At 38.5% G+C, this 26,298-nt stretch overlaps 1 protein-coding gene across 2 annotated transcripts; it reads left to right on the forward strand.

The window, feature by feature from the left end:
- Window positions 1-644: 644 nt before the first annotated feature.
- MSMO1 (methylsterol monooxygenase 1) lies at window positions 645-24,511 on the forward strand. 2 transcript variants are annotated; one of them, XM_032633567.1, is made up of 6 exons: window positions 645-727; window positions 6,459-6,744; window positions 12,282-12,430; window positions 13,371-13,497; window positions 15,139-15,293; window positions 23,554-24,511. In XM_032633567.1, exons 2-6 carry the CDS (start codon window positions 6,490-6,492, stop codon window positions 23,747-23,749), a joined length of 882 nt encoding a protein of 293 aa, XP_032489458.1. In that variant the 5' UTR covers window positions 645-727; window positions 6,459-6,489; the 3' UTR covers window positions 23,750-24,511. The 2 variants fall into 2 exon arrangements, with proteins under 2 accessions (XP_032489458.1, XP_032489459.1); XM_032633568.1 differs by lacking the exon at window positions 6,459-6,744 and having other exon boundaries at window positions 678-727.
- Window positions 24,512-26,298: the final 1,787 nt, after the last annotated feature.

Consider the following 26,298-nt stretch of genomic DNA (forward strand, 5'->3'; position numbering starts at 1 on the left):
GCTTAAATTCGTGGATGACCCCCATCCGTGCACACTCCTGCACTCCTGCAGGGACAGAAGGCGGTCAAGCCTGGCTGCAAGTGTGAGCCCCGTGCGGGTCCGCGGCGGCGGTCTCCCCGCGGGCAGGGCCAACTGCCGCGTCCAGTCTCTCCTAATCCTCCCGGACCCTCGGCTTCCCTTCCGCAAACAGGAATGGCGCTGCATTTGAAGTTCCCCATCTCCCACGTAAACGTAAACGTAAACGTAAACGTGGGAGTTATCAAGGGGCGCTGGGGAAGAGAAAGAGATGGTCTAAACTCGGGGTGCACCAGCGAAAGCTGCGACCTGTGAATCCAGTGCGGCGAAAACACTTCACAGCCCGCAGAATCGCTGTCCCCCGCGACCGCTCAGGCGCCTGGGAGCGGGTCCGAGGTTGATACGCGACCCCTCACTGTCTCACCTCCGCCCCACCTACCTGGCTGTGCGCTCCCGCCCCCAGGCTCCGTGGCGCCGCTACTGGTCTGACGCCCAGCTCTCACGATCCTCACTCCATCCGCTCAGCCAATGGCCGCGGCACCAGTGCTCCATTCGCACGAGTCACACGATGCCGGCAGCTGCGCAGACCAATCATAGCGCCTGGAAGGCGGGACGGGGGCCCTCGCAAGCCAATAACGGCGGGAGGAACCGCCCGAGCGGCTGAGCCTAGCGAAGCTCGGGAGGAGACGGCAGCAGGTACAGCGGTGCGCAGGTGAGGGGCCGGGGTGGAAGAGGATACGGCCGCTGGCCGCGGATGGAGGCCGGGATGGAGGGCGAGGCGGCGGGTACGGGTGGAAAAGGGTGAAATCCCTCAGTCAGTGTCGGAACCGGGCACGGCCCTCAGCCGTCCGGGACAGTGGTCACAGCCCAGTGTGCCAGTGTGACCAGAGTTGTACAAAAGGAGGGGGGCAAGATCAGTTTGTGTGTGCAGCGGGCCGTGCGGTTGGGAAGAGCGTCCGAGGAGGGTACTGAAGGATGAATGGGAGTTGGGCAGAGGACGTACCGGCAAGGGACGCTGTTTCGTGGGCAGAGAGGCCCAAGCGGAGGACGATCAGAGGCCTTCTTGTAGGAATACCGAGGGTGGGGGTGAGAAGGTGAGAGAGGAGGAGAGCAGAGGCCTATGTCTTTATCAGTGGGGAGGCGCTCGCTGGAACTCTAAGGGTCTGGAGAAGGGGTGGTGAAGCCTGTCTGCTGTTTAGATGGATGCTGGCATCGTGTTCTGGAGGGAGGGCTTAAGAAAGGCACGCTTGGAGGCGCGATCCGGGCATGGCGAAGGGCAGGCACTGCTGACAGCACTCCAACAGCTAAACTTGAAGGTTACTAAGGGAATCCACAAACGACTACATTTCTTTTTTCTGAGCCTGTAGCAGGCCTCCGGTCAATCCAGTTGTGCAAGGGTGAAAAAAGGAAAAGAAAATCCACTCTTTATTTCCTTTCCCCTTTCCTCTTTAATTCCTATTTTTTGCTTCAGTTGTCAACAGTGTCCATTTCCCTCCCTTGAGTCTGGAGAGTAAACTCCTGAATGTTAATTAAAGCAGTTATCTCTAAATAGGGTAAGTGTGTGAAGACTTAACCCGGGCAGCAGAGATAGAGGTCTGGAACATTCTGTCCCAGATGGCTAAGTAGGTGGTGGAACCAGTTCACTGCGTGGTACAGGAGGTAGGGAGTGTGTGGGTAGGGTTGCAAAAGGCAGTAGCGGAACACGTTGGACATGTTGACTGTGACGTGCCTCTGAACTGTCTAAATTGGAGATGACCAGTAGATTTTTGAATAATCAGAACCTGGGGTTTAGGAGAGAGGCCTAGAGAGAGAGAGAGAGATTGTGGATATCAGCATATTCTCACAACAGGAGCAGATTAGCTCACTCCAGGTAATCTAGAATAGTTGGAAGGAGTAAAGAAAGCATCTCTGGGAAACTCTTCAGCCTCAATTCTTGAGCCTTCCTTTCTCAAAAGCTGTACCACAGACTTAACTAAATCAGAAACTGCTGTATCTTTTCTCATCTCCTGGTTGAGTCTTTGGAACTGATGTTTCCTCTATTCAAAACTATCCCCCCCCAACCCCATCGCACCCGACTTTACTCTTTTAATCTAGTCACCTCCCCTCCATGCTCCAGGCTTGAGTTTAGATGCCTCTTTCTCTAAGATGCCTCTTTCCCTGGGCCTCTCTGTTCTATATTTCCAACCCTTTATTGTTCTTGTCTCAGATTTTGTGACAATTTGGTTACTTCTTTGTATTCCTCACTAGATTTTATGTTTTTTTTTTTTTTTTTTTTTTAGATTTTATGTTTTGAAGTCAGGGGTGAGGGCAGCAGGGAGCACAGTGGCTGCACATAGTACCACACATTAAATCAGAGTGAATACATATGAATCCCAAGAACCAAGAAAGGCGGGCATTTCAAAGTGAGAAGTATTGAATCTTCCAGACTGACCAGATAAAATAAACTCAAAAAAATGTTTGTTGGATCTGGAAGCTAGGAGACTTAGTGATTTTACTTAGTAAGAGTAAATTCAGTGCATTGATTAGAATAAGAAACAGATTGTAATTGCTGGAGAATGGATGGGAAATGTGAAAATGAAGGCAGCCTATATGGAATACTCTTTCAAGGGGCTTGAGTAAACTGTGGGAATTATTCCTCTCTTACTATAATATTTATGTGCTTTATTATTTCGGATCACAGTATAGCATAATGAATGTGAGCACAGGCTCCCCCACGAAGCTTTCTTGTAATTTGGGAACGTTACTTAATCTTTCTAAACCTCAGTTTTTCATTTGTAAAATGGGGATAATAAAAGTGCCTACCTTGAAGGTGTGGTAAGGATTAAAGTCTTTAATATAGAGAAAGCATGTAACACTCTTAGAAGTTAGTGGCCTATAGAAAGTCCTTAATAATTGTTAGCTTCTTGTAGCTACCATGTGTCAGGTCCTATGTTAAGTACTTCACGTGCATTATTTCTTGGACTCATGAGAAGAACTATATCGTTATTCCCTATTTTTTCAGCTTTTTTGAGGTACAGTTGACAAAACTGTAAGATAGTTCAAGTGTATGTTGTGGTGATTTGATATACATGTATATCATGAAAAGATTCCCATCATCTAGTTACTATTGTTATTCTTTACATTCTGCAGATAATAAAACTGAGGCTTAGAGAAATGACTTAACTTGCTCAAGGTCACACAGCTAGTAACTGGTGTTGGTTTAGCATATTGGATTTGGTAACGACCTCATGAAAAATGAGGATTGGAACAACTTTTATTTTGTAATTTAGAATATTGAAGACATTTTGGTGTGGATGGGGACCTAGACTGCGAGCACAGTGGGCCCTTGAACAACTCGGGGATTGGGGCGCCAAACCCCTGGGCTGTTGAAAATCCACACATAACTTTTGGCTCCTCCAGAACTGAACTACTGATAGCCTACTGTTGACCGAAGCCTTACCAATAACATAAACAGCTGAGAAAAGAAAACGTTAAAAAATTAGGAAGAGGGCTTCCCTGGTGGCGCAGTGGTTAAGAGTCCGCCTGCCGATGCAGGGGACACAGGTTCGTGCCCCGGTCCGGGAAGATCTCACATGCTGCGGAGCAGCTGGGCCCGTGAGCCATGGCCGCTGAGCCTGCGCGTCCGGAGCCTGTGCTCCGCAACGGGAGAGGCCACAACAGTGAGAGGCCCGCGTACCGCAAAAAAAAAAAAAAAAAATTAGGAAGAGAAAATACATTTACAGTACTGGGCTGTATTTATTGATACCGTAAGTTTATGTCTTTTTACAAGATGAATGGTCTGTCAGTACCTACATCAACATTGTCTTATATGATACAAAACACTGTGGATGTTATGAATATTACTAACACCAGACATCAAAAATGAAAAGATAATGTGAAAAAGAAATTCATATTTCTTTACATGTATAAGGATTCATGCATTGATAATGAAGAAGCAGCAATATGATTGCTTTGTGGTCACCTCGTGTAGTCGATACTATTGCTTTAGAGTAGCTCAGCCTATACACTAATAAATGAATCATTATAAAGTTTTATAGCATAGTATTAGTCATATCCATAATACAGTATTGGAAACATTGTTACTTTTTTAAAAAAACACTTCACTGATAATAGGCTGGTTTGCAGTAACACATTAATTTTATATTAAATATCACTCACTTTACGCCTGTGTAAGAATAGTATTTACATATATTTTATGCATTCATGACATACCTAACTTTTTCTTAATTTTTTTTGATATTTCTAGGCTATGTGGTTTATCTGTGAATTTTTTCAAATTGGTGCAAATCTCCCCAAAATTTTCCAATATATTTATTTTAAAAAATCTGAGTCTAAGGGGACCTGCACAGTTCAAACCTGTGTTATTGAAGGGTCAGCTGTAGTTGAGTGAGTTGTGTGTGTGAGAATTAACCAGTCAGGCTGTATGTTGATCTCTCCCTTGAGACAGAAGTTGGTTGGTCCAAAGAAAAAGAGAAAGGGAACAGTGGCTTGGGGGAGAGGTGATGGAGGTTAGGAAAACTTTTCCCAAGAAGGGAGGACTTGAGTATGTTGGGTATTTTGGGGTTTTTTTTGTGGTACGCAGGCCTCTCCCTGTTGTGGCCTCTCCCGTTGCGGAGCACAGGCTCCGGACGCGCAGGCTCAGCGGCCGTGGCTCACGGGCCCAGCCGCTCTGCGGCATGTGGGATCCTTCCGGACCAGGGCGCGAACCCGTGTCCCCTGCATCGGCAGGCGGACTCTCAACCACTGCGCCACCAGGGAAGCCCTTGAGTATGTTTTTAAACTTGATGGGATGAACTCAGTGAAGAGGGAAAGATGAGAAAGAGTAAGTGATGGACAAGTTCTTGATGAGGTAGGATAAGAACACAAGACCAGACAGTCTTAGAGGAGAGGGTGAGTGAGCACAGGCTGTGGCACAATAGTCCCCATGCTGTAAGTCACTTGAGAATGAGTAGGACAGAGGAATAGGGATGCAAAGTGAATTCAGAGTCCTGAGGAAGCTGGCTAAGCTTCCCGGGATCCTCTATGTTAAGAGGTCTATGGGGGAAGGGGGCATTAAATACTATTAAGAGTTTCCGAGGCTTAATATATTTGTTTTTAGAGTGGCCCATCATAATTCATAAATTAGGGACATCAGTAAACATTTTTAGGAAAGTGACATTCTTTATAAGTTTTTCTGTTTTTGATATGGTGACCTATTAAGCTTATTTATTAAATAAGTAAAACATGCTCATGAAAAAAATTAAAATTGTAAGAAGGTATAAAATGGAAAGTAAAATCTTTCTCCTCTTCATAATCCCCCCAACCGTGTATACATATGCATTTTCGGTACATTTTCTATGTTTGTGTGTGTGTCTGTCATATGTACATATGCACGAAACTGCATAAAGTATATAACCTTTTCACAAAAATATAAGTGGGGTTCTTGCTATACATTCTGCAACTTGCTGTTTCACAACACTGTATCTTAGACATCTTTCTATGTAGAACATGTAGATCTTCCTCCTTTTATGTGGCTGTGTGTCTTTGGAAGGACCTGATAGAATTTATTTAATTCATTTCTTGTTGATGGACTTAACATTTTGTTTTACTTTTTTCTCTTTCTTTTTGCTATTATGAGCAATGCTTCTTTCAATCTTAGTGTGCTCATCTTGGTACACTTGAGTGAGAAAATTGCTGGGTCAAAAGGTGTATTCATTTTGAGTTGTAATAAATACTGTGAATTTTATAGACTAATCCTCCCATCAACAATGTGCAATGGTGCCTGTTTCCCCAAATTGTTACTGGGTACTGGGCATTATGAAACTTAAAGATTTTGTTTTAGGATGCATTTCCTATTTGAGTCAAATTGAACTGCTTATTTGCTTAGTAAGCATTTGTATTTATTTTTCTGTGAACCTTCCGTGAATGGTCTTCGTCATTTTTCTGTTGGGTTTTTAGGCTTTTTCTAAAGCACTCATTGTAGCCCTTTGTCATAATTTTTGGAAATATTTTTCCCAGTTTGTCATTTGATCTTTGACTTTATTTATGATTGTCTTTTTATTCACCATTATAAGTATTTAATTTTTATGAAGTCATGTTTGGCCGACTTTTTCTTTATAGATTCTTTTAGTTTTAAGTGACCCAACTATTGCTCATTGAAATTACAAGTTTTTCCTGGAGACCACACTGAAAAGTCTCTAAAGATGGCTTGAAATTTCTTATCCACTATTGTTCTTTAGATCCTGCTCTTGAAAGTTAACAGGTGACTTTTAAGTCATACACCATAAATGGAGGTGATGATGACATCCTGTAGAATGGGGTTTTTAATCATGTTTAGGACCTGAGCGATTGGCACTCCTATAGTAATTTAAAAATTAATCAGAAGCGTTTTAAAAACTGTTTTCTTAGAATTTCATTGTTTAGCTTGCTTATTTATATATTTATTTATTTACTTATTTTTGCAGAATTATAAGGCTGTCTGCAGAGATTTGAAAAATGGCAACAAATGAAAGTATCAGCATCTTTAGTTCAGCATCCTTGGCTGTGGAATATGTAGATTCACTTTTACCTGAGAATCCTCTGCAGGAACCATTTAAAAATGCTTGGAACTATATGTTGAATAATTATACAAAGTTCCAGATTGCAACATGGGGATCACTCATAGTTCATGAGGTCCTTTATTTCTTGTTCTGTTTACCTGGATTTTTGTTTCAATTTATACCTTACATGAAAAAGTACAAAATTCAAAAGGTGAGTATGATGGACTTGCAATGGAGTATTGTCATTAGTCTTGTTGAATATTTTTAAGGTAAATATAACTTTATAACTCAAAATAGACTAGATCAGCGCTGTCCAATAGACAGACAATGAAGCCACGTGTATAATTTTCTAGTAGAATACATTAAAAAGTAAAAAGAAATAGGGAAAATAATGTTAGCAATATATTTTATTTAATCCAATAAATCTCAACTGTTGCATTTCAGTAAGTAATCAAAATTTAAAAGTTTTAATGGGATATGTTATGTTCTTATTCTTTGAAATCCAGTGTATATTTTACACTAATTTCAGCTCATTTCAGTTAAGACTAGCTGTATTTCAAATGTTCAATAGCCACATTTCTAGTTGCTACCATATTGGACACCACAACCCTAGAGCATTTATTGTTAAGGTTTCAAGAATAATTTGTTAAATTGTGCCTTAAGTAGATGTGATGTTTATCTAATTTGGGTTTATAAGTTTTAATTAAAAAAAATTTTTTTACTGAGATATAGTTGATATACAGTATATTAGTTTCAGATGTACAACATTGTGATTCAAAATTTTTATACATTATGCTCCATTTAAAGTTATTATAAAATATTGACTATATTCCCTATGCTATACAATATATCCTTGTTACTTATCTATTGTGTACATAGTAGCTTGTACTTCTTAATCCCCTACCTCTCACTCCTTCCCCCTTTCCTCTCCCTGCTGGTAACCACTAATTTGTTCTCTATATCTGTGAGTCTGTTTTGTTATATTTGTTCATTTATTTTGGGGTTTTTTTCCCACATGTAAGTGATAACATACATATTTGTCTTTCTCTGACTTATTTCACTTTGCATAATACCTTCCAGGTCCATCCATGTTGTTGCATGTGTCAAAATTTCATTCTTTTTTATGGCCGAGTAGTATTCTATTGTGTATATATGCCACATCTTCTTCATCCATTCATCTGTTAATGGACACTTAGGTTGCTTCCATATCTTGGCCATTGTAAAGAATGGTGCTATGAACGTTGTGGGTGTTTTCAGATTAGTGTTTTTATTTTTTTCAGATATATACCCAGGAGTGGAATTGCTGGATCATATGGTAGTTCTATTTTTAGTTTTTTGAGGAACCTCCATACTGTTTTCCACAGTGGCTGTACCAATTTAGATTTCACCAACTGTGTACTAAGGTTCCCTTTTCTTCACAACCTCGCCAACATTTGTTATTTGTAGTCTTTTTGATTATAGCCATTCTGACAGGTGTGAGGTGAAATCTCATTGTGGTTTTTTTTGTTTGTTTTGTTTTTTTGCGGTACGCAGGCCTCTCACTGTGTGGCCTCTCCCGTTGTGGAGCACAGGCTTCGGACACGCAGGCTCAGCGGCCATGGCTCACGGGCCCAGCCACTTCGCGGCATGTGGGATCTTCCCGGACTGGGGCATGAACCCGTGTCCCCTGCATCAGCAGGCGGACTCTAAACCACTGCGCTACCAGGGAAGCCCTCATTGTGGTTTTGATTTACATTTCCTTGATGATTAGTGGTGTTGAGCATCTTTTCATGTGCCTTTTGGCCATCTGTATGTCTTCTTTGGAAAAATGTCTGTTCAGGTCTTATGCCCATTTTTTAATCAGTTTTTTTTTTTTTGATGTTGAATTGTATAAGCTGTTTGTATATTTTGGATATTAACCCCTAATCAGTCATATCATGTGCAAATATTTTCTCCCATTCAGCAGATTGTCTGTTTTGTCAAAGGTTTCCTTTGCTGTCCAGAAAAGCTTTTAAGTTTAATGAGGTCCCATTTGTTTATTTTTGCTTTTGTTTCCTTTGCTTTAGGAGGCAGATCCAACAAAATATTGTTACGATTTATGTCAGAGTATTCTGCCTATGTTTTCTTCTAGGAGGTTTATGGTGGTTACGTACAAATTTTAAAATTATTTGTCCTAGTTCTGTGAAAAATGCCACTGGTGTTTTGATAGGGATTGCATTGAATCTGTAGATTGCCTTGGGTAGTGTGGTCATTTTAACAATATTGATTCTTCCAGTCCGTGAACACAGTATATCTTTACATCTATTTGTGTCGTTTTCAGTGTCTTTGATCTGTGTCTCACAGTTTTCTGTTCTGTGTGTTAATTTTGTATCCAGCAACTTTACCAAATTCATTGATGAGCTCCAGTAGTTTTCTGGTGGCATCTTTAGGATTTTCTATGTATAGTGTAGTATCATGTCATCTGCAAACAGTAGCAGTTTTACTTCTTCCTTTCCAATTTGGATTCCTTTTATTTCTTTTTCTTGTCTGATTGCTGTGGCTAGGACTTCCAATATTATGTTGAATAAAGTGGCAAAAGTGGTCATCCTTGTCTTGTTCCTATCTTAGAGGAAATGTTTTCAGCTTTTCACCATTGAGTATGTTGTTAGCTGTGGGCTTATCATCTGTGGCCTGTATTATGTTGAGATATGTTCCTTCTGTACCCACTTTATGGAGAGGTTTTATCATACATAAATTTTAATTTTAAAATTAGCTGGAAGGGAAGGTTATGGGGATTCATGAGTATTATTTTGCAGTTCACTCCAGCCCTTGATGTCTCAACTCTTAAATGTATGTTAATATGCTGAGACTTTGATCAAGACTGTTAAGGTTTTGTTTCTACATGATATGTTTAAATATATCATGGTAATTCTGCAGCATTCATATCATCCCCCCCAAAATGATGATGTTCCTAGCTTCTAGGTATTCACTTCAGTGTACTAAATGTTTCTTGAGAGCTTGCTATGCATGGCAACGTGTTGAGATATACACAGTGCCTCTTCTCAGTTTTAAACATAGGGAAAATAGTGAACTCTAGTAATGTGTAGACTAATGAGTTTGACACAGTTCCCAGGAAGGAATCTGCACCAGCTTGTTAGAAAAAGAAATGATTTGTTGACACTTGGTAAACCCACGATAGTTTCTAATGCTTACTGTTAACTTTTTTCAACAAGTCATGCCAAACTCAAACTCAAGGGCACACAGTCTTGGTGGAAAGCAGGCATCTTGGGAGTGTTCACCTAAGGAGACTGGTTTGTACTCATTGAGTCCATGGCGGGTGGCAGTCAGTGCACACATCCTCTCCGACCAGTCTCTTCTCTTTGTAGCCTCTCCCAGTGAGTCTCACTTTAAGCAAGTACTAACATTGATTCTCTCTGGGGATAGTGCAGAGGGTCAGCTGCCTGTGGACTCCAAGCCAAAGGAGGGAAGAACAAAGGGTAAAGGGAGAAGGAATTAAAAGGGCTGTGGCCTAAAGGAGAGTATCCTGTTACTGTAAATAAAGGGCACAACATTTCCAGAATACTTCTTATAAAAAGGCCTACTTTGAAAGGCAGAATTGAGTTTGGATGTGTAAGTTCTCGTGCATGTTTGGAATTCTGGCTGCCACGGGTCACCCATTGGTTTATTTATGGGGCTGATTTGTTGTATGGCTGTCCAGGCCAAAGTATCCCTGTCTGTCTTCTGCCCTCTACAGTTGACTCACTGGTCAGAGGTGGTAACTTTTTCAGAGAGAGAAAGGCCTGTTTCATTCAAGGTTTTATGAAGACTTTAGAATAAAATGTGGCAAAAGAAAGGACAAGAAGTAATCTAGTTTACAACTAGTTACTGATAAACAGAGATCGAAAGCCTTCAAGTCTGTACTTAGCATGTCTTCCTTGACTTTCACAACCATTAAGGTCCCTGCTTTGAGATTTTTTGATACTAAAATTAGTTGTGAAGATAATCAGTACAAGTTTTCACAATATAGGGGGGTTTAAAAACAAGCCAAAAAATCAGTGTACACAGGTTTACACATTTTAAAGGCAGATACCCTGAAACAGTGAGGGTACAGGAAAAAGTTGCTGGTGGAGCTAACACTGAAAACTCTGCTTTGAAACAGAACAGACAGCTAATGCACATGCTTGCTACTGGGGAGAATATTCACAGGAATGAGAGACTAATGAAGTAGACCTTGCAGGATTTTTTTAAGTCTTACGTCTTGATAATTCTCTAGGGATTTTCCTCAAGGATTTATATACTAAAAACATTCTGTCTGAAGTCTGTGGGCCTGGTAAACAGTAAAACATGTGATTTTTTAGTTACAGTTGATTCACTTTTGTGTTAATTTCTGCAGCTACATCAGTATTAGAGTCTAGCCAGGATATCACAAGTCAGTTAAACATAGTTCTATGGGAAAAAGAGTGCCTTTGCTTGCCCAAGCCAGAATCTTCCATTTATTTTGTCCCCAATCACAGACTGGAAGTTTGGAGGAGCGGGGTCAGATCATGCTCAGAGTAGAAATAGACAATTATAAATTATCTCGCCTAATTTCCTCATTTTATTGTTGAGCAGACTGGCGTGAGCTTCACAGAGCCCCAGAGGTTAGAGCCAGCTCTCCAGACTGATTACCAGTTGAATGCTGTTTCTTTTTTGTCAGGGAAGGTAACTCTCCCAAAGAATTTCAAGAACAACACTGGAACCCTAGACTTTAGTTAGTCCAAGTTCCGCTAATAACTGTCTGTGTGATCCTGGGCAGGGAGGTTGACCTCTGGGCCTCTGCTGAGGTCAGTGGTTTCATCCTTGGAATATTACGGTTCAGTTAAAACACTTGCATTGGTAAGTTTCTGAATTTTTAGGTAAGGACATTTAAAACAGAGCAATAACTATTATCACCATCTTTTTGTAAAACCAAAAGCACTTTTTAACTAATTGCACCCCTTTAAATTGAATAAATTTTAGACTTTTATATATGGCTTGTTAAGCAAGTCGATAATCCTGATGAGGTTTTGTGAACGTTTCACTACAGTAATCTCACTTCCTCATTTTGACTTTAATCTGTGAACTTCATCTGTGGGCAGTAGCTCTCCGTTCTTTGGGAACCACTGGACACATTTGTTTTCTCAGTTCTTCCAGCTCAGAGAGTTTCTAATTCTGTCAATGTATAAGAACAAAAATGCACTTATTTCTGGGAATGAAAACCGCTGAATGGCTGGCAGTGTTGATTTACCTGTGTAATAAGGCTTCCAATGCTATGTGTGCAGCTGTCTCAGCAATTGGGAGAACCCAACTGTGATCTTAGCGTAACACATTTCTTCCTCTCTGGCATTCCTGATAAAAGAAGTAAATGATCTGTGGACAGCAAAGACAAGAGTTATTCGTTCTGTAGTGCTCCTTTGGTTTGTAGAGATCATCGGGACCGTTATGCCTGGGTTTGTCTATTGACAATTTCTTCACCTATTTAAAGTAGTGATGATATCGATAGTTGTCAAGGTTTTAGAAGTGTGTGTGTGTGTGTGTGTGTGTGTGTGTGTGTGTGTGTGTGTGTGTGTGTGTGTTGTGGTTCCTGGACCTTAGTTACTGTAACACAGCAATTATAATATAGAATTCACATAACGTGGATTAATTAAATAACATAAACTTACGTCCCCATATAAACGTTAGAGAAAAAGCTAGGAATTTACTTCTAGTTTTCAGGTGAAACTCCTGATAGCAGAGGCTAATACTAAATATTTTGATTTTTTTTCTCCATAGGATAAACCAGAAACTTGGGAAAATCAATGGAAATGTTTTAAAGTACTTCTCTTTAATCACTTTTGTATCCAGCTTCCTTTGATTTGTGGAACCTATTATTTTACAGAGTATTTCAATATTCCTTATGATTGGGAAACAATGCCAAGATGGTATGTAGATGAAGATTTGCTTTTTATACTCAGTCATGGTTTATCATTCAATTAAAATATCCTTAATGTTATTTTCTTTCTTCATTTGGTCATTGTTTGTTTCTTCTAAACTTTGGAAATAAATAAAACGTAGAAAAGTAAACTGTAACAGAAACTTAAAATGTCCCCATTTTTATATGTATCTATATTTTAGTGTAATATTTTCATTGGAAGGTGAGTTTCTTGCATCAGAAGTTTCCATAGCATCCATTATTTGATTGTATACAGATACACATGCTTATGCCAAGAAAAAATATATTGCATTTTAAGTCTAAAATGAAAGAAAAAATGAGAGAATAGTTTGTGAAGTTTATAAAAATTATGTCCATACAGACAGAAATATATATTATCTGAGTATAAATATTTGTGTTCAAATACTATTTGTATTCAACTCTCTGTTCTGACTTAACCTGAATACAGATGTACAGTATATAGATAGTGCTTTTCCTATTACTGTATATTCAACATATAAAAGAATTTCTGTGTATGTGTTCCTATGTATATAAAATATATTTTGCCCATTGCACTTATATGCTTCTCTTTGTCAGGAAAAAAACGATGATTTTACTCTTATTAATCTTAATTCAAGTCGTTTATCAATGTTACTCTTTTCCTAGAAGTTTTGAGTTTTGTTTCTTAACTCTGACTTTATACCTGTGACTTTTTTTTAAGCGAATTAGAATTGGTATGGTGGTCAGCTTCTTTAACCCTTCTTCAGGTGGTATCATATAGCTAGCTTGCATCTATATGTATTGTTTTGAGAATTTGTTGATCAATAAAACCAGTTAGGTCAAGCTGGTATTTGCTTTTATGCAGTGTCTCCAGCAGTGATCCCAGGTAAAAGTCTAGATTGTTTAAGTAAAAGTTATTTAATCCTCATTACAGTATTTTCATCTTAAAGGTACATGCTTTTGGCAAGATGCTTTGGCTGTGCAGTGATTGAGGATACCTGGCACTATTTCCTGCATAGGCTCTTACACCACAAAAGAATATATAAGCATATTCATAAAATTCATCATGAGTTTCAGGTATGTTAGAACTATATTTAATCCATTTTTTTCTATTAGAGGCAAAAATGTCATTTAAAAAAAAAATCTCCTGGACTTTAAAAAAAACTGTCAGTGATGTTTTTATTTCTTTTTCCTTTGGCATGATTGTTAAGAATATAATACACACACACCTAAACACAAAGGGAGTTCTACAGATTTTCTTTAATATCTTAATTTCATGGTAAATTGAGACCTGAAAGAAAAAATGTTACGTCAAATCGTTCATTTTTGTCTTTGGGTCCAGAGCACTATCCTCACACAGTTGGGTCCCTGGCAGTTTGATAGAGGCCTCTAGTGCTGTTAAGGTCATTTAAGTGGGAACCCAAAACAACAAACCTTGAATCGTTAAATTCCTAAAACAATTTCCAAGTTAGTTTTAACACATTTCCACATCATTGCTAACTCCTTCCCACAAAACAGTGATTTTTATCAGAACTGCTTTGATGTTAGCTTTGTCAAATTTGTTATTTTGGTATGTTCTGCATTGATCCTAATTACATGATATGATAAACCAAACATCCCTTTCTTGGCAGAACAAATTCAGGTGCATAAACCAAAATTAGAATTCAAGTCAATTGTTTAATGCCTTTATCTCAAACCATCAAAGACAGCTATTAAAGTAGATTGTTTTAAGGACATCCCTAGACCTTTTAATGTTTGGTAAGAACAAAAAAACATTTTTATTGAGAATTACTGTTAATGTTTATATATGTATGGCTAGATATATAGTTGATCCTCAGTATCCATGGGTTCTGAATTCATGAATTCAACCAACTGAGGATTGAAAATATTTGGGGAAAAAATTCCAGAAAGTTCCGAAAGGCAAAACTTGAATTTGCCTCGAGTGGACAACTATTTACATAACGTTTAAATTGTATTTACAACAATTACACAGCATTTACATTGTATTAGATATTATAAATAATCTATAGATGATTTAAAGTATATGGGAGGATGTGCATAGGTTATATGCAAATACTGCTCCATTTTATATAAGGAACTTGAGCATCCTTGGAGTTTGGTATCCATGGGGGTCCTGGAACCAATCCCCCTGGGATACCTAGGGATGACTGTACTATCATAACATATAGAAGAGATATAATTTTATAAAACGATATACATAAATAAATTAGAATATATATATTAGGGTTCTCCACACACACACACACACACACACACACACACACACACACAGATTTATTTTAAGGAACTGGTTCATGCACTTGTGGGGGCTGGTGAATCAAATCCGTAGGGCAGCTCACAGGTTGGAAACGCAGGTGAGAGTTGATGTTGCAGGCCTGGATCTCAATTCCTTAGGGCAGCAGCAGGCTGGAAACCAGGCAGGGTTTCTGTATTGTAGTCTTGAGAATTCCATCTTTCTTGGGAAGTGTCAGTCTTTGCTTTTAAGGCCTTCATCTGATTGGATGAAGCTCACCTGGGTTATGGAGGGTCCTCTTCTTTACTCATGGTCTACTGACTTAACTGTTAATCACATCTAAAAAAGACCTTCACACAGCATCTAGACTGGTGTTTGACCAAGCAGCTGGGCACCATGGCCTAGATAAGTTGACACATAAAATTAACCATCACAATATATTAAGCAATTCTTACTTATTTTAGGCTCCATTTGGAATGGAAGCTGAATATGCACATCCTCTGGAAACATTAATTCTTGGAACTGGATTTTTCATTGGAATCATGCTTTTATGTGATCATGTTATTCTTCTTTGGGCCTGGGTAACCATTCGTTTGATAGAAACTATTGATGTCCATAGGTAAGCTATGGTTTCTATTCAGGTAAAAGTATCATAAAATATCCTTTTTTCATGGTCATAGATTATCTTTATTTCTGTTTTTTTTTTTTTAATTGAAATGTAACTGACATGTAACATTGTGTTTTAGGTGTGCAACATAATGGTTTGATATATGTATATATTGCAAAATGCTCACCACACTGTTCATCTCTACACAGAGTTACAAATTCGAGAACTCTTAAGATCTACTCTCTTAGCAACTTTCAGATTCACAGGATTGTTGATTTCAGCCTCCATGCTGTACATTACATGTCCAAGACTTATTCATCTTATAACTGGAAGTTCATACCTTTTGACCACCTTCACCCATTTCATGCACCATAATCATTGTCATAGGTTATCTTTTTCCCTAAGTAGAGTAATAGGAGAAGTTAACCTTGTTAATGTTACTATTTTTAATAAACAGGAGAACATAATCATTGGATAAAAGTTCAAATAATAATTTTTGGGTTTTTTTACATTCCTATCTATGGCTGTTGTCATTTTTATGGTGAGAGTATATTCATGTATCATTTGAGAAAACGAAATAAAATTCTGATAAGTGCTGCAGAACTGCCCTCCAAAAGGGCCCCTCTCTACATGCCCAGCAGGAACCTGTAAGAATGCTTTCCCTGCACCCAACACCCTTTGCAAACTGAACATTACAGTCTTGTTAATCTTGGTCAGTAGGAGGGCAGAGAGCCTTCAGGGTTATGCACTGCATTCCCCAGGGGCTGGTGAGGCTGCATGGCTGGCTTTGTGCTGGGTTTTTTCTTTTTTTTTTCCCAGTCTCCCGATTCATCCCACCACCACCACCCCACCCCGCCCGCTTGGTGTCTACGTTTGTTCTCTACATCTGTGTCTCTATTTCTGCCTTGCAAACCTGGTTCATCTGTACCATTTTTCTAGATTCCACATACATGCGTTAATATACGATGTTTGTTTTTCTCTTTCTGACTTACTTCACTCTGTATGACAGTCTCTAGGTCCATCCACGTATCTGCAAAGGACCCAATTTCATTCCTTCTTATGGCTGAGTAATATTTCATTGTATATATGTACCACATCTTCTTTATCCATTCCTCTGTCGATGGACATTTAGGTTGTTTCCATGACCTGGCTATTGTAAACACTGGCTATTGCCTGCACTGAACATTGGGGTGCATGTGTCTTTTTGGGTTATGGTTTTCTCTGGGTATATGCCCAGTAGTGGGATTGCTGGTTTTCTCTGGGTATATGCCCAGTAGTGGGATTGCTGGGTCATATGGTAATTCTATTTTTAGTTTCTTAAGGAACCTCCATACTGTTCTCCTTAGTGGCTATATCAGTTTACATTCCCACCAACAGTACAAGAGGGTTCCCTTTTTTCCACACCCTCTCCAACATTTGTTGTTTGTAGATTTTCTGATGATGCCAATTCTAACTGGTGTGAGGTGATACCTCATTGTAGTTTTGATTTGCATTTCTCTAATAATTAATGATGTTGAGCAGCTTTTCATGTGCTTCTTGGCCATCTGTATGTCTTCTTTGGAGAAATGTCTGTTTAGGTCTTCTGCCCATTTTTGGATTGGGTTGTTTGTTTTTTTTAATATTGAGCTGCATGAGCTGTTTATATATTTTGGAGATTAATCCTTTGTCTGTTGATTTGTTTGCAAATATTTTCTCCCATTCTGAGGGTTGTCTTTTCGTCTTGTTTATAGTTTCCTTTGCTGTGCAAAAACTTTTAAGTTTCATTAGGCCCCATTTGTTTATTTTTTTTTTAATTTCCATTACTCTAGGAGGTGGGTCAAAGAAGATCGTGCTGTGATTTATGTCAAAGAGTATTCTTCCTGTGTTTTCCTCTAAGAGTTTTATAGTGGCCGGTCTTAACATTAGGTCTTTAATCCATATTGAGTTTATTTTTGTGTATTGTTGTTGGGGAGTGTTCTAATTTCATTCTTTTACATGTAGCTGTCCAGTTTTCCCAGCACCACTTATTGAAGAGACTGTCTTTTCTCCATTGTGTATCCTTGCCTCCTGTGTCATAGATTAGTTGACCATAGGTGCGTGGGTTTATCTCTGGGCTTTCTATCCTGTTCCATTGATCTATATCTCTGTTTTTGTGCCAGTACCAAATTTTCTTGACTACTGTAGCTTTGTAGTATGGACTGAAGTCAGGGAGTCTGATTCCCCTAGCTCTGTTTTCTCCCTTCAGGATGCTTTGGCAATTCGGGGTCTTTTGTGTCTCCATACAAATTGTAAGATTTTTTGTTCTGGTTCTATAAAAAATGCCATTGGTAATTTGATAAGGATTTCATTGAATCTGTAGATTGCTTTGGGTAGTATAGTCATTTTCTCAATATTGATTCTTCCCATCCAAGAACATGGTATATCTCTCCATCTGTTTGTGTCATCATTGATTTCTTTCATCAGTGTCTTATAGTTGTCTGAGTACAGGTCTTTTACCTCCTTAGGTAGGTTTATTCCTAGGTATTTTATTCTTTTTGGTGCAATGGTGAATGGGAGATTGTTTCCTTAATTTCTCTTTCTGATCTTTCATTGTTAGTGTATAGGAATGTAAGAGATTTCTGTGCATTAATTTTGTATCCTGGGACTTTACCAAATTCATTGGTTAGCTCTAGTAGTTTTCTGGTAGCATCTTTAGGATTATCTGTGTATAGTATCATGTCATCTGCAAACAGTGACAGTTTTACTTCTGTTTTGCAATTTGTATTCCTTTTATTTCTTTTTCTTCTCTGATTGCCACAGCTAGGACTTCCAAAGCTATGTTGAATAATAGTGGTGAGAGTGGACATCCTTGTGTTGTTCCTGATCTTAGAGGAAATGCTTTCAGTTTTTCACCATTGAGAATGGTGTTTGCTGTGGGTTTGTCATATATGGCCTTTATTATGTTGAGGTAGGTTCCCTCTGTGCCCACTTTCTTGAAAGTCCCCCACTATTATTGCGTTACTGTCAATTTCCTCTTTTATAGCTGTTAACATTTGCCTTATGTATGATCCTTTTACTGTGTTGTTGGATTCTGTTTGCTAGTAATTTGTTGAGGATTTTTGCATCTATATTAATCAGTGATATTGCTCTGTAATTTTCTTTTTTTGTAGTATCTTTGTCTGGTGTTGGTATCACAGTGATGGTGGCCTTATAGCGTGAGTTTGGGAGTGTTCCTTCCTCTGCAGTGTTTTGGAAGAGTTTGAGAAGGATGGGTGTTAGCTCTTCTCTAAATGTTTGATAGAATTTACCTGTGAAGCCGTCTGGTCCTGGACTTTTGTTTGTTGGAAAATTTTTAATCACAGTTTCAATTTCATTACTTGTGACTGGCTTGTTCATATTTTCTATTTCTTCCTGGTTCATTCTTGGAAGGTTTTACCTTTCTAAGAATTTGTCCATTTCTGGCAGGTTGTCCGTTTTATTGTCAGAGATTTGCTTGTAGTAGTCTCATATGATGCTTTGTACTTCTGCAGTGTCTGTTGTAACTTCTCCTTTTTCATTTGTAATTTTGATTTGAGTCCTCTCCCTCTTTTTCTTGATGAGTCTGGCTAAAGGTTTATCAATTTTGCTTATGTTCTCAAAGGACCAGCTTTTAGTTTTATTGATCTTTGCTATTGTTTTCTTTGTTTCTATTACATTTATTTCTGCTCTGATCTTTATGATTTCTTTCCGTCTACTAACTTTGGGTTTTGTTGGTTCTTCTTTCTCTAGTTCCTTTAGGTGTAAGGTTAGATTGTTTATTTGGGATTTTTCTTGTTTCTTGAGGTAGGATTGTATAGCTATAAACTTCCCTCTTAGAACAGCTTTTGCTGCATCCCATAGGTTTTGGGCTGTCGTGTTTTTATTGTCATTTGTTTCTAGGTATTTTTTGATTTTCTCTTTCATTTCCTCAGTGATCTCTTGGTTATTTAGTAACGTATTGTTTAGCCTCCATGTGTTTGTGTTTTTTACATTTTTTTTCCCTTTTAATTGATATCTAATCTCATAGCGTTGTTGTCAGAAAACATGCTTGATATGATTTTGGTTTTCTTAAATTTACTGAGGCTTGATTTTTGACCCAAGATGTGATCTATCCTGGAGAATGTTCCATGTGCACTTGAAGAAAGTATAATCTGCTCTTTTCAGGTGGAATGTCCTATAAATATCAATTAAATCTATCTGGTCTATTGTGTCATTTAAAGCTTCTGTTTCCTTATTAATTTTCGGTCTGGATGATCTGTCCATTGGTGTAAGTGAGGTGTTAAAGTCCCCCATCATTATTGCATTACTGTCAGTTTCCTCTTTTATAGCTGTTAGTATTTGCCTTATGTATTGAGGTGCTCCTATGTGGGATTCTTATATATTTATAATTGTTATATCTTCTTCTTGGATTGATCCCTTGATATTGTGTAGTGTCCTTCCTTGTCTCTCATAACATTCTTTATTTTAAAGTCTACTTTATCTGATATGAGTATTGCTACTCCAGCTTTCTTATGATTTCCATTTGCATGGAATATCTTTTTCCATCCCCTCACTTTCAGTCTGTATGTGTCCCTAGGTCTGAAGTGGATGTCTTGTAGACAGCATATATACGGGTTTTGTTTTTTTATTCATTCAGGGAGCCTGTGTCTTTTGGGTGGAGCATTTAATCCATTCACATTTAAGGTAATTCTTGATATTTATGTTCCTATTACCATTTTCTTAATTGTTTGGGCATTGTTTTTGTAGGTCCTTTTCTTCTCCTGTGTTTCCCACTTAGAGAAGTTCCTTTAGCGTTTGCTATAGAGCTGGTTTGGTGGTGCTGAATTCTCTTAGCTTTTGCTTATCTGTAAAGCTTTTGATTTCTCTGTTGAATCTGAATGAGATCCTTGCCAGGTAGAGTAACCTTGGATGTAGGTTCTTCCCCTTCATCATTTTAACTATATCATGCCACTCCCTTCTGGCTTGTAGAATTTCTGCAGAGAGATCAGCTGTTAACCTTGTGGGGTGACCTTGTATGTTATTTGTTGTTTTTCCCTTGTTTTTTTTTTTTTTTTTTTTTAATGTTGAGTCTTCTTTTAATTTATTTATTTTTATTTTTGGTTGTGTTGGGTCTACATTTCGGTACGAGGGCTTTCTCTAGTTATGGCAAGCGGGGGCCACTCTTCATCGCGGTGCACGGGCCTCTCACTGTCGTGGCCTCTCTTGTTGTGGAGCACAGGCTCCAGACGCGCAGGCTCAGTAATTGTGGCTCATGGGCCTAGTTGCTCCGCGGCATGTGGGATCTTCCCAGACCAGGGCTCGAACCCGTGTCCCCTGCATCGGCAGGCAGACTCTCAACCACTGCGCCACCAGGGAAGCCCCCTGGTTGCTTTTAATAATTTTTCTTTGTCTTTAATTTTTGTCAATTTGATTACTGTGTGTCTTGGCATGTTTCTCCCTGGGTTTATCCTGCCTGGGGCTCTCTGCACTTCCTGGACTTGGGTGGCTCTTTCCTTTCCCATGTTAGGGAAGTTTTCGACTGTAATCTCTTCAGATATCTTCTTGGGTCCTTTCTCTCTTCTCCTTCTGGGACCCCTATAATTAAAATGTTGGTGCATTTAAGGTTGTCCCAGAGGTCTCTTAGGCTATCTTCATTTCTTTTTGGTCTTTATTCTGTTTCGTGGCAGTGAATTCCACCATTCTACCTTCCAGATCACTTATCCATTCTTCTGCCTCAGTTATTCTGCTGTTTATTCCTTCTAGTGTATTTTTCATTTCAGTTATTGTATTATTCATCTCTGTTTGTTTATTCTTTTATTCTTCTAGGTCTTTGTTAAACATTTCTTGTCTCTTCTTGATCTTTGCCTCCATTCTTTTTCCGAGGTCCTGGATCATCTTCACTATCATTATTCTGAATTCTTTTTCTGGAAGGTTGCCTATCTCCACTTCATTTAGTTGTTTTTCTGGGGTTTTATCTTGTTCCCTTCATCTGGTACATAGTCCTCTGCCTTTTCATTTTGTCTGTCTTTCTGTGAATGTGGTTTTCATCCCACAGGCTGCAGGATTGTAGTTCTTCTTGCTTCTGCTGCCTGCCCTCTGGTGGATGAGGCTGTCTAAGAGGCTTGTGCAAGCTCCCTGATGGGAGGGACTGATGGTGGGTAGAGGTGGGTGTTGCTCTGTGGACAGAGCTCACTAAAACTTTAATCCATTTGTCTGTTGAAGGGTGGGGCCAAGTTCCCTGCCTGTTGGTTGTTTGGCCTGAGGCAGCACTGGAGCCTAGAGGCTCTTTGGTGGGGCTAATGACAGACTCTGGGAGGGCTCACACCAAGGAGTGCTTCCCAGAACTTCTGCTGCCAATGTCCTTGTCCCCACAGTGAGCCACAGTCACCCTCCGCCTCTGCAGGAGACCCTCTAACACTAGCAGGTACATCTAGTTCAGTCTCCTATGGGGTCAGTGCTCCTTCCCCTGGGTCTGATGCACACACTGCTTTGTGTGTGTCTTCCACGAGTCGAGTCTCTGTTTCCCACAGTCTAGTCGGGGTCCCACAGTCAAATCTTGCTAGCCTTCAAAGTCTGAATCTGGGACTTCCTCCTCCCATTGCTGGACCCCCAGGTTGGGAAGCCTGATGTGGGGCTCAGAACCTTCACTCCAGTGGGTGTACTTCTGTGGTATAAGTGTTCTCTGGTTTGTGAGTCACCCACCCAGCGGTTATGGGATTTGATTTTATTGTGATTGTGCCCCTCTTACCATCTCATTGCAGCTTTTCCTTTGTCTTTGGATGTGGGGTATCTTGTTTGGTGAGTTCCAGTGTCTTCCTGTCGATGATTGTTCAGCAGTTAGTTGTGATTCCAGTGCTCTCACAAGAGGGAGTGAGAGCACGTCCTTCTGCTCAACCTGTCTTTGTGCTTGTTGACCAACAGTAATTTTTTCTTTGAATTACCATTTTATATCATTTACCAGTTTTTCTGTTAAGGCTATACGTTTTATAACCTATTGGTTCATGTGTAAGCTTTGTTTGTTACCTATGTTGTAAATATTTTCTCTCCATCTGTCATTTGAATTTTAACTCTTGATGGTTCTTTTGCAGTTGTGAAGTATTAAATTTTTATGTAGTAAAATCTGTCAGTTTTTTTTTTTTTACATCTTTATTGGGGTATAATTGCTTTACAATGGTATGTTAGTTTCTGCTTTATAACAAAGTGAATCAGTTATACATATACGTATGTTCCCATATCTCTTCCCTCTTGCGTTTTGGATTTCATGCCTTGCAGAGTCTTCCTGAAACATTGTTCAAATGAAAATATTCTTGTTGTTTTCTTAAAAATTTGGTTAAATACTGTAATTCAGGAGCAGCAATTACTTTATCCTTCTGTAATGAACCTAAACCTAACTCTTACTTGAAAAAAATATTGAAACATCCACCGAATGGATTCACTGAATAAAACATTTGTGTACTCCACTGCCCAGCACTGATGAAAACTGCTTGTGATATGTTCATATTTCACATGCTTCCTTTCTGTTGATTGGAAGGCATGTTTTGGTAAATTATTTCTATTAAATGCCTTTTCAAATTCCTAGTATCCTAATTTTTCATCATTTAAAAATGATTATATATTTATTGCATTTTTATTTGGGAATTTTCATCTGTGAAAGCAGAATATGAAATTCTAGGAATTGTTTCTGAGTCACTAAAGTAGCAAAATTAATGCTTCTAGTCTTAGGCAGAAAAGTGGTAGATGGTGTTTCCTTCAGTCTTTCCTTCCATTGCTCTTTTCTCCTTCCTTCCCCCTTCATACTCCTTAAGGAAGGATTGGGGTGATTCAGACTGGTATAATTGTAGATATCAGATTTTAGACTTGTAGTTAGAAATAAAGGTGGGTACTCTAAAAGAAGTTGCAAAACAGTAATCCTCAGGTTTAACCTTTGTAATGCTTGGTACTAATTTCATATAACTTTAACTAAAAAATATGTAGTATTATGGGTGTTATTACAAACTATGGAGAGAAAGTCTTCTAAAACAGAAAAAAAAAAGTCATGAAAATCTATGTCTAAAGATTCATTACTATAACCCTTCTTTCATCCCCTGATGTGTAATATTAATGTCTATTAATTGTTGACTTTTTTTTTATTTCTTAAAGTGGTTTCTAGACTATGCACCATTTGCTGTGAGTTTTTGTCTTGTGTAAACATGTCAGAAATAAGTGACTTAGGTAAAGTGGAATGTTATTTGAATGGTTAACAAGCATATTACTATCAATGAAAATGTCGATTAAGGTGTATTTACTTTCTTAATACTCTTTATCATTTTTATTTCAGTGGTTATGACATTCCTCTCAACCCTTTAAATCTCATTCCTTTCTATGCTGGTTCTCGGCATCACGATTTCCACCACATGAACTTCATTGGAAACTATGCTTCGACATTTACATGGTGGGATAGACTTTTTGGAACAGACTCTCAATTTACTGCCTACATTGAGAAAATGAAGAAGGTTGAGAAAAAGACTGAATAAGCATCTCACATAAACCTTCCTGCAGATACACATTTCCTGAATTGAAGCTAGTAGCTAACATTGCTTCTGGGCAGTGGAAATAAACATGTGTCTTGATTGCTAAGTGATAAAAAGAACATTAACAACTTCTAATTATCTTCCTAGTGGGAACTTTTATATGTTTAAGTACAGTTTCCCTGAGGAAGCTTTAAAGGCCATGTTGCTAACTTTACAAAAAGGATTTAAGTAATGGAAGGAATATTAATGTATGTCTTTTTCCCAAGTTGTACCATAGGCCTGAAGCTGAAATTGGTCTTCAAACCTTTTAAATATGTAGTGGCCATTTCAAGAACTCTTAGTAGTACTGAACTTTAAACACTATTTTGGAATTTGCTTAAAGATCAGATGCCATGGGTTGAACCACACCAATCTGTATAGTGTGAGTGAGTGCTAACTCTGAAATAGCCAGCACCGGGAATTTCTGCTCTTATCTGGAGCTGACCAGTTTGGGGTGATTCTCTTTCTGAGAAGTCCTTTTTGACTGTAATGTACTACTCTTATCTATAAATTAAGGCATTTCTGAATTGATGAAAGACTATTTTAGTCTAAAGGTTTTCAGGTTACTTGAATTTTTTAAACATTGAGCTTTATTTCTGCTATTTACCCTTTCTTTTTTGTATATCAAGTTTCCATTATACTTAAAGCTGTATCTTGAAACTTTGTGTACTGATTTGCTGTATTTGCACTTGGAGCTATTGAAATAAATGTGATTTTGTTTGATTATTTGGTTTCCAATTTTGAACATCATTTGTCACCTTTTATTCTTTTCAGGAAAAGTACAGAAATCACTAAATTATTAAATTTTGTCATAAAAGGAATAGTTTTTATCTTTTTAAGTGCTTCCTTTGCTAAACTTTTGGCAGTCTCAACATGTATTTATCAGGCTACCTATTGTGGGAAATTCTATTGACCTAATAAAATGGAAGATATCGAAGCAGCTCTTTTCTCCACTTAGAACATGTAAAGAAGAATGGAGCTAAACTTTTTAGGGCTGGTTTAATTTCAAGTATCTAGAGTCTAATTTAAGGCAAGAGGTGATAATTCTAACTTTGTATACAGTAGTACCAAATGGTAATTTTTAAAAAATATGGAGCCATCTTCTGGTTTCTTTTTTCTTTTTTCTTTTTTTTTTTTTTAACACTTACACAGTAAAGAGGTTCAAATAAGAGTTGAGAAAGTTACAGCTGAGACTCTTGCTAGACCGTGTTTTCTAACTAGTACCTGGTTCTATGGCCTTTTTCATTCTCCCTTTCCAACCCTTACTGCTGTGTGTGTGTGTGTGTGTGTGTGTGTGTGTGTGTGTGTGTGTGTGTGTGTGTGTCTATTTAATCAATCTCTTAAATCTCAAACAGCAAGTTGGGGGCTGTACCTAAAACTGTGCTGTTTAGTTGTAAGGTATATAAGGGAATTCTTTTATCATCTGCTTTCATTCCCTAATACTCCTGGAACACACAGGTGTCTGAACTAACAAGGCAACTCCTTCCAGCACTTAGGGAGAGAGCGACACCTACTGTTGAAAATGGTGCTAAACATTTTTAAACAACTTGGTACATTCTAATTTTCTTTCATACTTAGTTACGTTTTACTGAGCACTGACAGTACACCCTGAATTGTGCATGGTCTCACTTATCGATCTGACGTAGATGCCATTTTTTTCCATTTATATTTGTGGGAATTGTCTGAGAGGTGAAGTTACCTCAGACCCACGGGGCCAGACTTGACTTCAGAAGCCATGGTTGTGGCCACTACATTGACCATTCATGCACTGCAGACTTGCATCTGCGAAAATCTCAGGGGATACTTCCCAAATACCCCCTCATTCTTATGCACAGTCTTTAAGAAGACAGTTGAAAAGAAAGAAAATTCTAAGCCAGTAGCCATCCAGAAAGTAGTAAGACTCATTCACAAGCACTTTAGTACAAATGGATTTTGATGTGATTCACTGGCCAGACTTAAAGTTACCTGAATTAAGCGTTCTGTCTTTTAGCACTTGACGGTGAGACAGAAATAAATACGAAGACTAGAGTACAAAAACAATACATAGATCTGAGTCTATTCTAGAAAACAAGAGATTCTTTGTTTCTTGGATTATCTATTTTGGATTTTGCTAATGTAATTTGAAAGCTTAAAGTTAATATTGTAATTAAAATGGGTAGGATATGCTTAGAGTTAGTATCTACAAAGCCATAATTAACTAGAATTTTATTTTTTTCTATATAATCTAGCTAAAGACATGTAGACCTTTGGAAAAGCTTGGGTCTGCAATACTTAAATTCTCATCCCAACTTCCGATTCATAAACTCTCACATAAAGCCTAGGGCTATTAAATTCCCCTAGCTGTTCAAGATCTTCATGCATGAGTGCACAGAGGGCTGTATGTTTGTCTCTGAGGATTTAGCTTCTAATCCATTCTTCGAAAAGATCAGAATCTTTCAGCTAATGTTCAGAAGAGTGACGTGCCCTTCGTCAAATGGTGGCTGTCAAATGTTGACATTCTTCCATAAAATCAC

The sequence above is a fragment of the Phocoena sinus genome, chromosome 5 (assembly GCF_008692025.1).
Source record: "Phocoena sinus isolate mPhoSin1 chromosome 5, mPhoSin1.pri, whole genome shotgun sequence".
NCBI classification, from domain to species: domain Eukaryota; kingdom Metazoa; phylum Chordata; class Mammalia; order Artiodactyla; family Phocoenidae; genus Phocoena; species Phocoena sinus.

Coding starts and splice junctions, on each gene's coding strand:
- MSMO1 (XM_032633567.1), top strand. CDS start 6,490: ATGGCAACAAATGAAAGTATCAGCATCTTTAGTTCAGCATCCTTGGCT. Junction 12,431..13,370: donor TGGGAAACAATGCCAAGATG/GTATGTAGATGA, acceptor TTCATCTTAAAG/GTACATGCTTTTGGCAAGAT. Junction 15,294..23,553: donor GAAACTATTGATGTCCATAG/GTAAGCTATGGT, acceptor TTTTTATTTCAG/TGGTTATGACATTCCTCTCA.